A 16,091-nucleotide genomic window follows, 5' to 3' on the forward strand; every position below is an offset into this window, starting at 1 on the left:
TCCCCTACGATCCTTTTGAAAAAAACACTCACATTTTGTTGTTTTCATCACAAAACGCTTTGTATCTTTATTAATTACATTTTTTTTAAACATAATCAGGTTGTATGCGAATGTCTTTTTTGCTTTGTTTTGTTTTTCATCAATGGCAAAACGTAGACTCGGGAAAAAAAACGCGATACATAAAAATGGACTATCCAGAGGTACAATTTGTGGGCAAGTGTATAAGAAAATATTTAAATATTTAACTGTACGCATACTCTGTGTTCATAAACCGTGGGAGACGGGGGTAAAGAAAAAAAAACTGAACGAATAAGTAATGCGGAAGGGCACTCTCGGCATTCATAGCCATCACAATAATAGGAATTATAATAATATAATAATGTTAACGGTAAGTATTTCTTACAATTTTTCAAATATACTGTTTCGTTACTTCATTCAGACCTTTGTCTTATAGATTCTGGTACACTGACGTCAATTCACCAAAGAGTCATGAAACCATTGAGAAACACGATTCTTACATATTCGTTCGCTTCAAATATTTCATTGAATTCGTTCAAACTCTATAATTAAAGTACACAACCGAGGCCATTAGAAAATTATCTTTCAGGGTGGTCTTTTTCGAACCTTTGTTATGTTCCGTAATACGTGTATACACACGAATTTATGTACTCGAGTGACTATTATGAAGATATTATTGTTACAATTGTGCGAGAGGGACGTTGACAATTCGTTTAATGGGACAAATACAAATGTACAAATTGTGTGTCCGCCAGGAAAAGACGAGCCACCACAGAATATATCTTCCATGTACTACACGGATTATATTTTGACCGTGCAAAATGCATCACAAAGGCCACTTTCGGACGACAATGTATATATTTTTTTTTTCATGTTTCATTTATAATATGTATACATGAATATATGCGGGTGTATGCTTATATATATATATATAAATTCAATAGAAGTAATCGACCGAATGGTGAAAGACTCTCGGCAGGATCACCGCACCTTAATCTATTCGTTCATCTTCCTCTATCATTGTCGTTTTCGTGTCGTATGTGCTTAATGGGGCGTATCAAGTAAATGGCGAATGCAAGCAGCCAAAAAGCCTCGGCTTTGTTCGATTGCCGTCGTTAACCTAAATCGCCTGTTACGAAAAATGTATTCCTAAGTTTTGTTTACTCATTGCGAATGAGTTTTCGTATTGATCTTTCCAATTGTCCATTTTCATTTCGAACAAAATGAATTTCAGACGTTCTCCGGTATACCCGATTTTGGATTCAGGGGTGCCGTCACCGCCGCTTGGTTCTTCTTCTGCGCTCGTTTCTGTGCACGCCTCTTGCGCGCCTTCGCTTCAGCCCCAACCGCTAGGAAATTGTTGTGGAAGTATTCCTCGATCTCGGAAAGCTTCTTGCCGTGAGTCTCGGGTAAAAGCAGCCAAACGAATACTGCCGATCCGAGCGATACAGCCGCGAAAAACCATTGAATTGCGTGTGCACCTTTTGGTAGGAAAAAAAAACGTTATGACCACTGCAATGCGAAAAATCTAGACCAACGATAAATGCCAAATGGCAAAATATCATTTTGTTACTGCAAAAGCAATACGTCAGTTTTCAATGAGTTTGGTTCAAATTCTCAATCTTCCAGACTTTGTTGCTGCTCGCAAAATTTGACTGAACCATTTCGAATCTTTGAGTCAAATAATTAAAAAAAAAAAAAACAGGACTATTTTTTGAGGAGAAAGTTAATATAAATACGAGGAAAAATATTTAAATTGGAGCCAGGAATTTGCCATGTCTTAGGAAATCCTTATATCGACCAGGAGACAAAATTATTTTGAACGAAATACTAGAAAAAATAGCTGATTTTCTGGTTTTTGGTTAAAAAAAAAAAATAATAGGAATTATGAACAGCGATGTGAAATGTTAAATTCCAAAAAGAAATCAGCAGAGTTCAATTACCTCCCAAAAAGTCGCTGAGTCCTCGATAACTTTGCACAGCAGCAAACATAAGAACGTTGGCCATTGCGTAGCTGAAGGATTGAGCAATGCCACGAATTTCGGTGGGGAACAATTCGGCGGTCATGGTCCAAGGGATTGTAAGCATCCCGATCATCGAAGTGCATACATAAAGAAGCAAACAGACGACAGGTATCCAAGCACCGGCACGATCACCCTCGTTTATTCTCAGGGTGAAATAACCCGAGACGATCATGCATACTGTCATTCCAAGGGAGGATATAATGCAGAGAGGTCGCCTCTTGTATCTCCTCAGAAGCCAAGTATTAACCATCGAACAAAAGAAACGTGTGAGTCCGACGAGAATCGAGGCCAGATAGGGGTCAACTCCGGCTCCAACTTCCTGCAATAATAAAAGTTTGAGATAAATCAGAAAATATATATCACAGATGAAAAAAACTGTTTATTGATTGACCTTTTCGTTAAGACAATCCGTACCTCGAACCATGTAACGGCGTAAAAGAGGGTGATATAAATCCCGGAAAATTGTTGAAAAAGAAAGAAGAAGAAAAGTATAAATAAAGGTTTCCATCCGGTTGGTTTGAGGAAGGCACGAACTTTGGTCGAAAAGCCGCCGTGCTTGCTGCGTCTCTGCTCGTTCAATTTAATCTCGTTCTCTTTCATAATCGTAGTAAATTGATGATCAGCCGCCGATACTCTGCCCGCTTTTGCTTCCGATTTGTAAAACCTTCGTTGACAAATCCATTAATTAGTACATCATTTTGTCCTCGAAATGTAAGCTGTTTTATTCCGTTCTGTGAAACTGACCATTCGAGAGATTTTCTAGCCTCGACCGTTCGACCCTTGGAGACCAACCAAACAGGCGATTCAGGGACGAAAAGTTGGACGAGCAAAATCGGCACCGAGGTGTAGATGATGCTCAACCAAGCGACCAGCCGCCACGAAAGCAATGCGCCCTTCGCGTACGAAAGCACCATCCCAAAGGACGCCAGTGTCGGACCGAATGACATGAGAGAGCCGCGCAGTTCCGGTCTCGCCACTTCCGTTATGTACACTATGGCCGGCGAAGTTGCCATCGCCGAAGCGAGGCCCGCCAACACTCGACCTACCAATATCATCGGAATATTTTCCGCCAGTGCGATCAGGATCCAGCCCGCGATGCAAGGAATCGCACCAATTTGAAGGGTCCTGAGTCTGCCCACCCATTCCATCAAGACACCACCGATCAGAGAGCCCAGCGGTGCCGTTATTACGATTACACTCGCTGCAGAGAAAAGAGAGGAATGAGAATAAGGTGTTTCATCGATAACAATATGGGATTGAAACTTGTGGAAAGACAAAGTTCAACAAATATTTGTATCGTTGAAAATAAAATTTCCTACAATAAGGAACATTTTCTAATAAAATGATGAATTCGTCGATAATATATCCGCAAGAACATAAAGCAATAAAAATCGATTAAATGTCGAACCCATTAGAAAACATAATTATTCAGAAAATCGTTGTATCCTTCGAAAACAAAAGAAATCTTGAGGATGTAAAGCACGAGGGCTGTTTTTAAATAGCATTCTAATTTTTTTATGCCTTACAATCCAAGATTTCTTTTCTAGGCCTGTGAAATTTCAAGACCCCTTATCGACTGTTTGGTTGAAATATTTACAGTCGAAAAGTACACAAATTAACGTGTCGCTTATGGCTACAATGGCTTATTGGTCCCTCCAACCATCTTCGACTAAAAATGTAAAATATTTCTAATTCAGATGTCAAAGATTAAAACCATTATTAATATGAATTGAATCGCACGGAATCTGATGGTACGTTAAAAAACGGGGATCAACGGCCACCCGCATTAGAAACATTGACTCGAAGACGACGAATCTTAAGACACAATCTTAAAATTTTGCAGGCACATACGTCACTTCTCATATATAGCGCAACCTAAATCATGTCATCAATGAATGTACTTTTTACATTTTTTACATCAAAGCTGTACTTTTTAGGGTTTTATGTAGTGATCTCTGATCTAACGACGCTGAAGTATCAGTGCAGGTTAAAAAACTAAAAATTACAAATTCGGCAGGGAACGAAATTGGAGAATTACTGGAATTATCGGAGGGTTTTATTTACATAATTTCATTGGACTCCAACGTTGCAAACTTCAGCATCATCTGATCTAATCTGTCAGCTGACTACGTTCAACGTTATCTTTTCGCAATGTACTATCGAATCATGTGAAAGACTCGGTATGAAAGGTGTTCTGCAATGAACTCAAATATTATTCATGATTATAAAATTAAGATAATGTTTTTTTACTAATAGTCTCCTATATATGAATGCACGTACATTCTTAATTACGTTTATGGAAGATCAGAATTGATTACATATGCAAAAGGCTTTTTTAAATAAAATAAAAACAAATAACTATCTCGAGTCGTTACACTCACTTTGGATCCTGGTCGTAACTTCAATCGATTTGTATGACCCAAACAATCTCGCATGTTTGTAAACCGCAACGAACTTGTATAACTTTCATTTGACTTTACGTTTTCAAGTGATTCTGCCTACTGTACACAACAAAGTTAAATAGAGGGCATTTAAATTTGATCAGAATCGACGCTTTCAGCGAAAGTTTTAATCTCTCGATTCCCATAAAGGATGATATCCGGAATTTGTATTTCTTGTTTGTCTTTGACGAACGTTATTGAAACTAATCTCTTTTCTTGCTCTTCCGATGCCACGACACGGATATTGGTGACGAACTCTCGCGTGTACGTACCTATCCACGAAGTTTGGTCTTTTGTCGCGGGAATCTCGGAATCTTTTTTTTCCAAGTGAGGAATCAGGATGGCCGAGTAGGCCATACTCAGTCCTACGGCAATGTGGAAACTGGCCGCCAGCACGCACGCCACGATCTGTTCGCAAGAATCATTATTTCACATCAAACACATTAAATTTTTCATTTTCTCTGTCAGCGACTTATTTATTCATTGATTTTCAATTTTCTTCGCTCACGTACCTCGGGCACGGCATTTTTTAGTTGAATCGGTTCGACGAAACCCTTGTTGAGACTCCGACTCGAAACAATTGCGTCCTTGAAACATTCCCTCTCGTTTTCCTCGATGTTTTTCGACGCCTCGCGCTCCACACTAAAAAAATATTTCAAATAATTAGTACGTATGTGAGATGCGTAGGGATTCGAGCTCACAGTTCGAAAAAATGTGGCTCGACGTAAAAAAAAGGAAAGAGATCAAACAAATGAACGAGCGCTCCCGACTCGTTTTTTTCTGCTTTCGTAACAATCATTTTATTCAATTCATTGAGATAATAATTTGCAAAAACGTGCAGAGCCAAAAAAAAAACAGAATTACCAGACTACTGGGGAACGCTCCAACGGTCACCATACACATTGACGAAGGATTGGACTGTACTCGGTAAATATATTGCGTGAAAAACAATGTTGACACTCGAAAAATGTAATAACGCATGTAACCTGTAATATTGACACCTGTCTAGACCGATAATCGTGGCTCGTGCGAGACGAGTCTCTCATTTATCATATTGAAGAGCGGACTTTGCCGTCGAGACAAATAAACTAACGCACGTTGATAATTTGCAAAGCGTGCAATAAGTGGATTAAAGTATCAGACGATTTGCTTAACCCCTCGCCTTATCATAATTCCGCTTGTTTCGATGACATTCGTTTCCATGAATTTAGCAATGAGACAAATTTTTAAATACGTTCATCATCGGAATTTTAAGGCCTTTGTACACTTGCGATGGGTCGAAAAATCGAAATTTTTTTTATTAGATATTCTTCAAGTACAGTGTCTGAAGAATATTCTCACGGGATTTCATAAAGATCGGAGCATTAGATTCGTAGCTATGGGTATTTCAACCGATCGCCCGGTGCACACGTGGTCCTTTAATACTTGAATCTTGAAACACGATTATTTCAGAATCGACTTTTTTGAAAAATACCTTTGCAGTGGAGACCATTGCTAAAAAACTATTAATCCGATCCATACGAAATTTATACCACTTATTTGTTACAATTATTGTATTTTGTTGGAAAAAAAATTGAAAGGAAAAAACCGAAAATTTAGCACCTCAAAAAATGAATTTTTTGTTCTGTCGCCATTTTTTTTTTCAAATCAACATTTTTGCAGATCCTTCGTCCAGGTCCAAGCTATTATTATAATAAATAAGTGATATAAATTCGGTGTGGATCGGATTAATAGTTTTTTAGTTATCAAGTCCACCGCAACGGATGCTCAAAAAAAGGTGCTACTTTTGAGAAATTTTTTGATGGAAAAAATTGTACAAGTACACGAACATATGTACTAATGAATATCGTTAACAGTTTTTCAATAAACATTTATTTTCAGGTCGAAAAAAATCAAGAAAATCACGTTTTTTCGGCCGCTGCAAGTGTGTACGAGGCCTTAACGGAGTGCAAAAAATGTGGAGTTAGCACTAACAACGATACGGCATCGTACCACAATTAGTTTGTGAGAAAAATCTATTTATTCGCGACAATGAAGTTTGCAACGTTGGAGTCCAACGAAATGAAGGAAAAAAAGATTCGTAATTCACCAATTGTTTATTTCACGAATCATTGGTGCAGCTTGAGAAATGACGAATTGCGAATTGGGTAGGGAACAAAATTGGAGATTTACTAGAATTATTGGAGAGTTCTTTTTAGATGTTGGACTCCGACGTTGCCTAGTGATGATAATTCAAATTGGAAAAATACGGGTTAACCATCGCGTATAAGCACGAAGCATTAGTTAGTTCGAAAAATAGCGCGATTATACTCGAGGTTTCTACAATTCGAGTGCGCGCAGCGTTGGGATAATTGTCCTTCAATTATTCACTGCAATTTACTTGCTTGCGAGCTCCGGGGAAAAATTACAACGTAATTATGTCACCTGCGTGCTCGTACCAGTCAATCTCGTATTTCAAACCCCCGAGGCTGCTGTCGGAGTTCCGCTTTTATTTATGGGCTCTTTCTTTCCGCGGGGAACCTTCGAAATCCGATTAATGAAACAAAAAAGTATATTATTTTGAAGTTGCGAAATAGTGCGAGGTTTCTTATCCCGAAGAATTTGCTCGAGCGAAGCTCCACCGCGGAAACAAGTGTCGGAAAATCCTTGGCGAAGAGGAGCGAGGATCATTCCTATACATTTATCATTTATCCGGAAATTATTGAGAGTAATTGGTCTTTTGGGATCGATAGAAAATCAGACGATTGCGCGATCGATCGACACAGCACGCGGACGTCACAGTCGCATCGGCAAAATACAAATCACCCGATCAATTGTCATTTAATACTCGTTTATCCTGATCGGGAAATGATGCGATTTAAAAAGCCCGTTTATTGCGGTACAATGTTTATTTTACTAGTTTTTTCTCTCGTTTTTTTTTCAATCAAATGAAATGATAGCTTATCGGAGTTCCACATCATCGATATTATCGGACTTTAATTGTGTTGCAATCGATCGTCTTCTTTGAGAGCTAATGTTACGTTCGTGCACTTGGCAGTTGTTTCAACTGTATCATCGACCCTGAATTCTTTGATAGTAGAACGCTTCGCAATCGGAAGTGTACGACAGTATTTCTCATGACACATTATTCCGATGGCTTTCGCGTTATTCGTAACACTTTAATGATCGATTGACAGAAACGCGATTCCTCTGCTCACGCTCAAAACATTTTTTGACAAATGTACGTTTACTTCTCGCCTCAACGGGTCTGTAGCATCAACTATTTATAACGAGAGACCACGTCGATCGTTTCAATGCGGAAGTTAGCGGCTTGTTTATACGCTCAAAGTATACAGATTGAAAGCTCGTACGCGTGACTCCCACGAGTATGCACAGACGGACAGTTTAGGTGCAGTTTCACTTCTTTATTCATTGAGGTCACGAAAAATCTTTATCAACCTTTGATGCAAAGGCGAATGAATCGCTGCGTTTCACTGTCCGCTCAACCCGCACACTGAGCGGGTTTGCAAAATTTGTGCTAATCTGCTTGAAAAAAATCAATGATTTTTATTCATTTTTTCCTCAGCAAGATTTTCGGTCAATTTTTCCCTAGTCAAATCTCCGGGTGACAGAAGCGAACTCTGAAGGAACATTAGAGGAGGAAAACTTTAGTCATGAGTCGCGAGGCCTCTGGAACGGAGAGTTTTAAAGAAAATTGGAAACTGCTGTTTATTAAGGTCTTACGTACACTTGCAGCGGGCAAAAAATCGTCATTTTCTTGATTTTTTTTCGACAAGAAAATAAATGTTTATTGAAAAACTGTTAGCGATATTCATTGGTCCATATGTTCGTGGACTCGTACAATTTTTTTCGTCAAAAAATTTCTCAAAATGGCGCAACTCCAGCTGTATTCCAGTGGCATCTTTTACGACGCTGAAGTTTGCAACGTTGGAGTCCAACGAAATTACCAAAAAAAACATTTGTGATTCTCCTATTTTTTATTCCACGAATCGTTGGTGCAGACTGAAAAACTGCGAATTGCAAATTAAGCAGGTAAGAGAATTGGAGAATTACTGGAATCGTTGGAGAGTTTTTTCAGATCATTTCGTTGGACTCCAACGTTGCAAATTTCAGTGTCATCATCTTTTTTGAGCATCAGCTGCTGCGGTGGACTTGATAACTAAAAAACTATTAATCCTGTCCACACCGAATTTGTACCACTTACTTATTATAACAATAGCTTGGGACCTGGACGAAGGATTTGCAAAAATGTTAATTTGAAAAAAAAAATGGCGACAGAACAAAAAATTCATTTTTTGAGGTGCCAAACTTTCGGTTTTTTCGTTACAATTTTTTTTCCAACAAAATACAACAATTATAATAAATAAGTGGTATAAATTTCGTATGGATCGGACTAATAGTTTTTCAGTAATCGTCTCCACCGCAAAGGTATTTTTAAAAAAAGTCGATTCTGAAATAATCGCGTTTCAAGATTCAAGTACCAGACAATGATTTACCCACAGCGACGAATCTAATGCTCCGATCTTTATGAAATTTGACGAAAATATTCTTCAGACATTGTACTTGAAGAATATCTAATAAAAAAAAATGTCCATTTTTCCGCTCATTACAAGTGCGTATGTAAAGCCTTAAGTGTTAATTCGTAATAGAAAATGCTGTAAAGTCGAGAATGTGTGATTGCGCAACAGCGGCGAGGACTTGCGTGGTTTGTTGCAAATAAAATAAAATTCTTTTCGCTTATCTGGATAATGATCGCGTGTCACAGTCACGTTCGTGATTATTATTTATACGTTCGTTTCTCAATACGGTCGTTAGTGAAGCGACATCGGAGATCTCGTGGATACGAGTATTCGCGAGTCGAAGGGTGTCTCAAAGGTTTTTCCTCCCTTCGCCCATCCGTACTTCCGGAGAATGAAATATTCCAAATATATCCGAACCTCCCGAGGCTCAGAACTCTTGTTAAAACAAAATTTGCGACGCTGAGAATTCACAGCGAGATTTGCCTCCCGTCTCAACGACGACTCAGCACACGCGTTACGCAATCCGCCTTACTCGCGCTAACAGATTCTAATGAAAATGTAACGACGCCGATCAGCCTGTTACGACAGCGAGTTCGGGATAGGACAAAGGTGATATCTCGCTCGTATCGAACCATTTGTCCAATATAAGCTGTGACGAAGACTCGCTCGACTATTTTTTACGCACTCTGGACGATTCATCTGATCGCGCATCAATTTCAATTCCTACAAATTTCTGTTATCTGTCCGAAACTGATTAAAATTTTGATCGAGCCCATCGAACGATTTACAGTTCATAAAATTCTCTATTTATTTGTTTTTATCAATTGGGTACATTTTCTTCCGGAAACTCGACAACATTCCGATCGATCAAACAGAACGAAAAGAATTTCAGAGCACTGTCCTGTTTGTTGATTTCAATGGTTTCGTGCTTTGAGGGCCATCAACAGTGTAAACGTTGAAATCTTAGGTCTTTTTTGTTTATTTTATTTAAAAAATATTGGTTCGATGGATTTACATGAAACCTTGTACGCATCTTTTACATACATTTTAATAAATATTTTTGTACAATGGCGTATCGAAATGGCACCCTTCGAATCGACGTTGACAGCAAAACGGGACGAGTTTTTATCCCAGCGACTTAATTCAAATTGCACTTTGTAAGGAAAACGTATTTTTTCAGCATGACGTAGCCGTTTTTTGATAACATTTTTTTTCTTCTTTTATAAACAATTTTCTATCGAGAAATGTGCTCAAAATGTTCAAAAACATCAAACAATCTTATCTAGAAAAAATGTGTCCGGATGTGTGTGTGTGTGTGTGTGTGTGTGTGTGTGTGTGTGTGTGTGTGTGTGTGTGTGTGTGTGTGTGTGTGTGTGTGTGTGTTATGGAACTGCAAAATTCAAACGCTTATAACTCGAAAACGATTTGAGATAGAGCAACCGTTTTGCCTAGATGTTAATCTGAAGAAGCTCTTCATTCTCTCATTATTTTGTCAGAATTTGAAAAAAAATACGAATCCTGCGACGTTTTGAAATTTAAAAAAAAGGGTGTCGACGCTCCAACTTCCGGAAATTTCGAGATTTATTACTAATTTTTTTTTTTTTTTCATAAATAGATTATCATAATAGGAAGGTTGGTATTGAATTTGGGAAATATCGGTTAAGCGGTTCAAATTTTATGATTTTTTGAATTTTACGAAAATATGAGTTTTTCGAAAAGTCCGCTTCATTTTTTGGAAATGGATTTGGAAAAGTTAAAAGTCAATAAATAAGTTATAATTTGATTAAAAAAAAAATTAAAAGTAATAAATTGCTTTCTCAAGCTTTTAGAACGATGCAAGCAAGCTTTGAGCATCTTGACCATTTCTGAGGAAGCAATTTGCAAATTTCCATTTCCAGCATTTTTTTTTTTCAAATGGTCGCCAATTTAATGCTAAACAATATTTTGAAAATCTCCTACTTCATGTGACAACTGACAGCATATATTTTAAGAATCTTTTTCCTTTTTTGTGTTCTGAGATGTTGCATTTTTATTGAGGCTTGCTGTCGACGCGGATTTAAGGCATGTCATTTTCAAGGCGCACCATTGTACAAAAAAATACGACGAAAAAATTATTTTTTTCAATTTTTCCAGTACTTCTGAGTATGTAAAAAAAGTGTACAAGGTTTTATTTAAATCCATCCAACCAATTTTTATTTATACAATAAACAAAAAACACCTGAAATTCCGACGTTTGCACCGTTCATAAGTCCATAATCGTCGGAGAAACCGTGTACAGAGTGACGTTATGAATTTATGAATACGATTCCCAGATACTTTTGCACACGAAACTCGAAGCTCCTCGTTCCACAAATCTGCAACGATGCTACCGGAAACGTTCGTCGATGAGCAACAGCTTTTTGAGGCTGAGAATAAAATGAAAAAACGTACGACGCGTCGTTACGCACGCTGCAACTCAAACGACGGATATTAAAATATTTAAAATCGTATGCGCTTTCAAACGAGTCTTCGATGTATAAAGAAAAATGATAAAACATTTTTGTACAAGCGAAATCGACAGGTTTCGATTCCATTTTGGCCAACGGTTATAAAGAAACGTTAATCGCTGCCCGATCGATTAGCGCACCCGGAGATCATATGATGGCAGAAAATCTCGTTGAAATCGGCTCGAACGGGAATAATAATTCGACCAAGTGAAGAAGCAGGAGAGAAAAAAGGATGCTCGAAGCTCGATATACTAGCGCGGAGAATTCAGCGAATGAGAGACGCCGCGTTTACTTGTGAAAAATGAAGTGTTGTTAGTGCCATGCGCTTTGAGAGACCGTCCGAGCGGCGCAAGCATCAACACGGCTCTCGCGTAACTATTATTTCGCGCGGGATTGGTGCTTTTGACATTGTGAGAGGGGAATATGCGTGCAGAGGCTCCAGGATCGGGAACGCGCTGGTAGATGGACAGGGCTTCAACATCTTCACGCAATATATTTCCTTTCTACGACTCCGCCGTTCGCTCTCGCTCTTGATACATATGTACGAGAGAGCATGTGCACGTATATGCGATAATACAGAAGGAAAGAGCGAGCACATGCGAGAGGTTTATGTATACTCGAGTGTGGCAAGAGACTCACCTCAATGAATAAGGATCCATGATCGTTTATTCCGACACAGCCAACAAAAATACTGACTCGCAGTCGTTTATTTTTGGTTTTGTTTTTACTGCGTTATTGTCTGTTGTTTTGCTCGACGACAGCGCCGTGGAATTTTGGTTATTTCTCTTCTCCGTGGACCCGACCCGAACGCACCGTCAACTTTTCTCCGCCATTTTATCGGCAGCCGTCGTTTTAGGAACTGCGAATATCAAATGTCATCTCTCTCAGCCATTTTTATTTATTTTCATTCACAATGCAGATCGAGGCTTGAGCGAGTCGAGGCAGAAAAAAAATAGGATTCGCAATTACTCGCGCTTCGTAGAGACACGACTTTCACCCGGCCCGGATTTCATACACGACACCAACGACCTTAAGTGTATGTTTGTAAATACCCCCCATTGCTACAATTTTCCACCTCGTTGAATCAATCGAAATATACCCCTGGCGATTAACCGCGATTAACGAAACAAAAATGTCGGCGAGATATCCTATCGGATCGTAAATTTTGTTTCGTCCATCACTTCGCGGGCTTATCCGATAGATTGTACAGCTTGTAAAATCAAATATTCTCACGTATTATTTAATCGTCACCGGAATATCGACACCAAAACTGGAGAATAATCGCGATTCTAACACCAATTAACATAAATTTCGATACGTGTTCGTGACAGTTGTTTTGACGTGCGATGATTTTGTATGCGTAGCAACAAAAACAATTTCAAAAATTTAAAAGAATTCTTGGATCGCCAAAAAGAATCGAACCAAAAAAACACAAACAGATTCTTTTTCGTAGAACCCGAACTTCTCGTAGAGAGCAAATTCAGGCGTGGGCTTTGTGTCTCGCCAGTCAACAAGTGCTACACACACGAGACCTTGCAGGTGCAAATTTTCAACGCGACTAGGATGTGAATCAATGCACAAAGGTCACATCGTCCAAAAAAAAATTACTTTTCGCTATCGATATAATAAAATAAATGAATTCTGTCATTTTACTAGGATTCAATTAATTAGGAAATCGATTGCTTTTATTTGACGAGCTAATTTAACTTTTCTCTAAATTCATTAGCTGACAAGGAATTTTGATAAATAAGAAAATGATATAACGACGGTTGGCAAGAGCGAACGAGAAACAAGGACCTCGCCGCTTCTCATGCTTAATCTCGTATTCGTGATTTGTTTTCAAACATTAATGCGATCTCTTGCCAACGTTTTTGCCCGTACACGTCTGTGTCAGCTTTGCATACCAAGGTTCGAGAGTATTGAACAGAATCATTCGTGCAAAATTTTTCGACTGTTGGAAGTTTTAATGCCTCTTCGGCGATGTACAGTTATTTGAGAATTTATTATTACATCATCGAATCTCTCCTTCGTTGTTCCGATGTTCGAAAATATTCGAATTTTTTTCAAATTTCTTTGTCACATGCTTTTTGAACACCTCCGAATTGATTTGTGAGAGCGTATCTTCAATGTTGTTCTCTTCAAATTGAACTCACGATCTCAATCGAATATACGTTGATTATTGAAAAGTTGTCGAGCAATGAAAAAATTCATTACAATGCAATTGACTTGTACGAAATCTCAATACTTGTTCATTTCGTTTTGAAGGTTCGAAACAATAATCGCAATCGAAAAGAGAGAAACAATTGCTTCACAATTTTGATGATCCGCGCTTATTTTCCCGACCTTTGTCACTTCTCCATTGGCATCCGAGCGAAAAAACGGAAAATTTTATATTCGAATAAGCGATTTTAAAACTTACCTATATGAGTCGTTCGGTGATCAGACGGGTCGTCCACATACACAAAAGTATTAAAACGATTAAAAATTAAATAACGTTTATCGGCGGAGGGCCCGCGCGAGAAATATCGTAGAAAAAATCCGGCGACGCGACAACTTTTGGACTTCGGACTCGGCCCTGATTGTATGAGATGGAAAAAGAAATGAAACAAAAGAGTCCTAAATATATTTAGGAAGAAAACGGGCGAGGATAAACTAAAAAAATTTGTACGTGTCGACGGCGCGATGGTCGAACCGCGACTGACCGCAAGCTATTCGAACCCGAACAATTTTGACGTATAGCGATGGTATTGTGCGTGCGCACCTTCTTCTCTCGATATCCTCTCTTTTCTTTTTCTACGTAATTTCTTCCCTCGACTCGAAACCTCCGCGGAAGACTGGTTCGCAGCTGCGTCGATTCTCAAATACACACTCCTCAGGGGCGGAGACCAAAAGCAAGGATCAACTAAAAGTATCTACGAAAGCCAACCTCAATATAACACATAGTAAAAAAAAAAAATTGAGCCAAGAGTTTATTGACTTCAGAAATAATGCATTCGTTATTGAAATTCACAACTAACACGTCTTATTCGATGATCGAGCATATTGTTGGTATATTTATTGCATTACTCTTTGAGAGAAGTTTCGCAAATATTGAGAAAAAAAACAATGAGTAAGCAGTATTTAAATCTCAGTTTATTTTGGCCTCATTTAGTCGGGACGATTCTCGATATAACAATAACGATAACCTTTTTCTTACAAATTGATAATGCCACTATTAATCAACGGTTCTTACTGGTATTCTTCCAAGAAGGCCAATATCAGTTTCGTTTGGACTCTACCAAAAATCAAATTCCTGAAATCGCTAGATTTGGGCGGCCCCCAAGCTCATATGTTGTCGTAGGCGCCGAGGGCTCGATCTACCAGCTTTACGCCAAGTTAACATAACCTATACGGTATATTGTTACTATTAACAATAGAATTCTTTTTGGGATTTCCGAAAACTCAAGAAACCTGAGTAGTAAAATTTTTTTTGGGTGATTTCTTCCTTTCTCAAACCTGATTCGCCCTCGCACCGTAAACACGCAAGCCCATTGATTTCGAGGTATAGTGCCTTCGTTCTTATTTTATTTGAGCGAAAAGCTTGAAATGTCAAAATGTGGTCAAAATATGTCAATGCATTTGCAAGACGTACGTTACACATGCCGGGTCCTTGGATTTCCATTGCACCATACATAATTTTCGTAAGAAAAATTAATCTGTTCTTCCCTTTCGCCGAGTTTTACTCGCAACAGTGGCGTCGCCTTTGCCGAGAGTGGAAAAGTAGCCAACTAGCGACGTGATCTACGTCGCCTTTGCGATCCGTTGATGCGGTGAAAGGTTTGGGTTTCGTTGTTGTCGTAGGTCATCGACGAAAGAACGTCCCGTAGCAGTTTGTCCGAATGAAGGAATGAAACAAAAGATTATCAGGATCGACAAACGACGGTGAATGATTTATTAACTTTTTATAAAATTTTCCTGTTCCAAACCGATGTTTAAACATTAACGGAACGGAACGACAAATTGGATCTTCGAACAGAGTAATGACAGTCGCGCGAGCCTCGTCGCTTATTGTTAAAGGCAATCATATTTTCCGTGACGCATAGAAAGAACAGAAAAGTAAACAAAAAATACAGCAGTTGCGATCGAAGGGTCAAAGCTCGTTGGCTCGTGTCATTGTGCAAACCGCGTGCCAAAGGAGCCAGGACAAATTTTCGTAGTGAAACGTACGACAAACGAGGCAAGTTGGCGCTCCGGCGAGTGTATCGATTTGTAAGCCAGGGAGGAAAGATGGAGAGAGGAGCGGGAGGGAGGGAGAGCGCCAGGCTAGGCGTCGCGACGCTCGCCTCCCGTCTCTGAATGTTGTTTTACGTAGGTGAACTCGGCTCGCACAGTAACGAAAACAAAAAAGGTTTTGCGAGAAAAAAAAGAAGAAATTCGAAACAAGTCTATGGAGAGTGATGAAGTAGCCCCGTGTAAATCACGTGCCAAGCAGATGGCAATTTATGTCAGCTGATATTAGATCCCACGTAGAGACCCTTCTTCGCCTTCACTTTCCTTCTATTCTACTCTGCTAAAGCATAAATTACTCCCCAGGAAAACAACGGTCAACTTAATTGTTTATTC

General features: G+C 38.9%; 1 protein-coding gene across 2 annotated transcripts; it reads right to left on the reverse strand.

Annotated features, from left to right (window-relative positions):
- Window positions 1-33: 33 nt before the first annotated feature.
- LOC122413906 (facilitated trehalose transporter Tret1-like) lies at window positions 34-14,202 on the reverse strand. 2 transcript variants are annotated; one of them, XM_043424580.1, is made up of 8 exons: window positions 13,909-14,202; window positions 12,129-12,348; window positions 4,996-5,125; window positions 4,756-4,891; window positions 2,787-3,243; window positions 2,457-2,706; window positions 1,962-2,361; window positions 34-1,499 (listed from the first exon to the last, which is right to left on the reverse strand). In XM_043424580.1, the coding sequence occupies exons 2-8, from the start codon at window positions 12,146-12,148 to the stop codon at window positions 1,249-1,251; spliced, it is 1,644 nt and encodes a 547-aa protein (XP_043280515.1). In that variant the 5' UTR covers window positions 12,149-12,348; window positions 13,909-14,202; the 3' UTR covers window positions 34-1,248. The 2 variants fall into 2 exon arrangements, with proteins under 2 accessions (XP_043280515.1, XP_043280516.1); XM_043424581.1 differs by lacking the exons at window positions 12,129-12,348; window positions 13,909-14,202 and adding an exon at window positions 5,348-5,470.
- Window positions 14,203-16,091: the final 1,889 nt, after the last annotated feature.

The sequence above is a fragment of the Venturia canescens genome, chromosome 7, assembly GCF_019457755.1.
Source record: "Venturia canescens isolate UGA chromosome 7, ASM1945775v1, whole genome shotgun sequence".
Lineage (NCBI taxonomy): Eukaryota > Metazoa > Arthropoda > Insecta > Hymenoptera > Ichneumonidae > Venturia > Venturia canescens.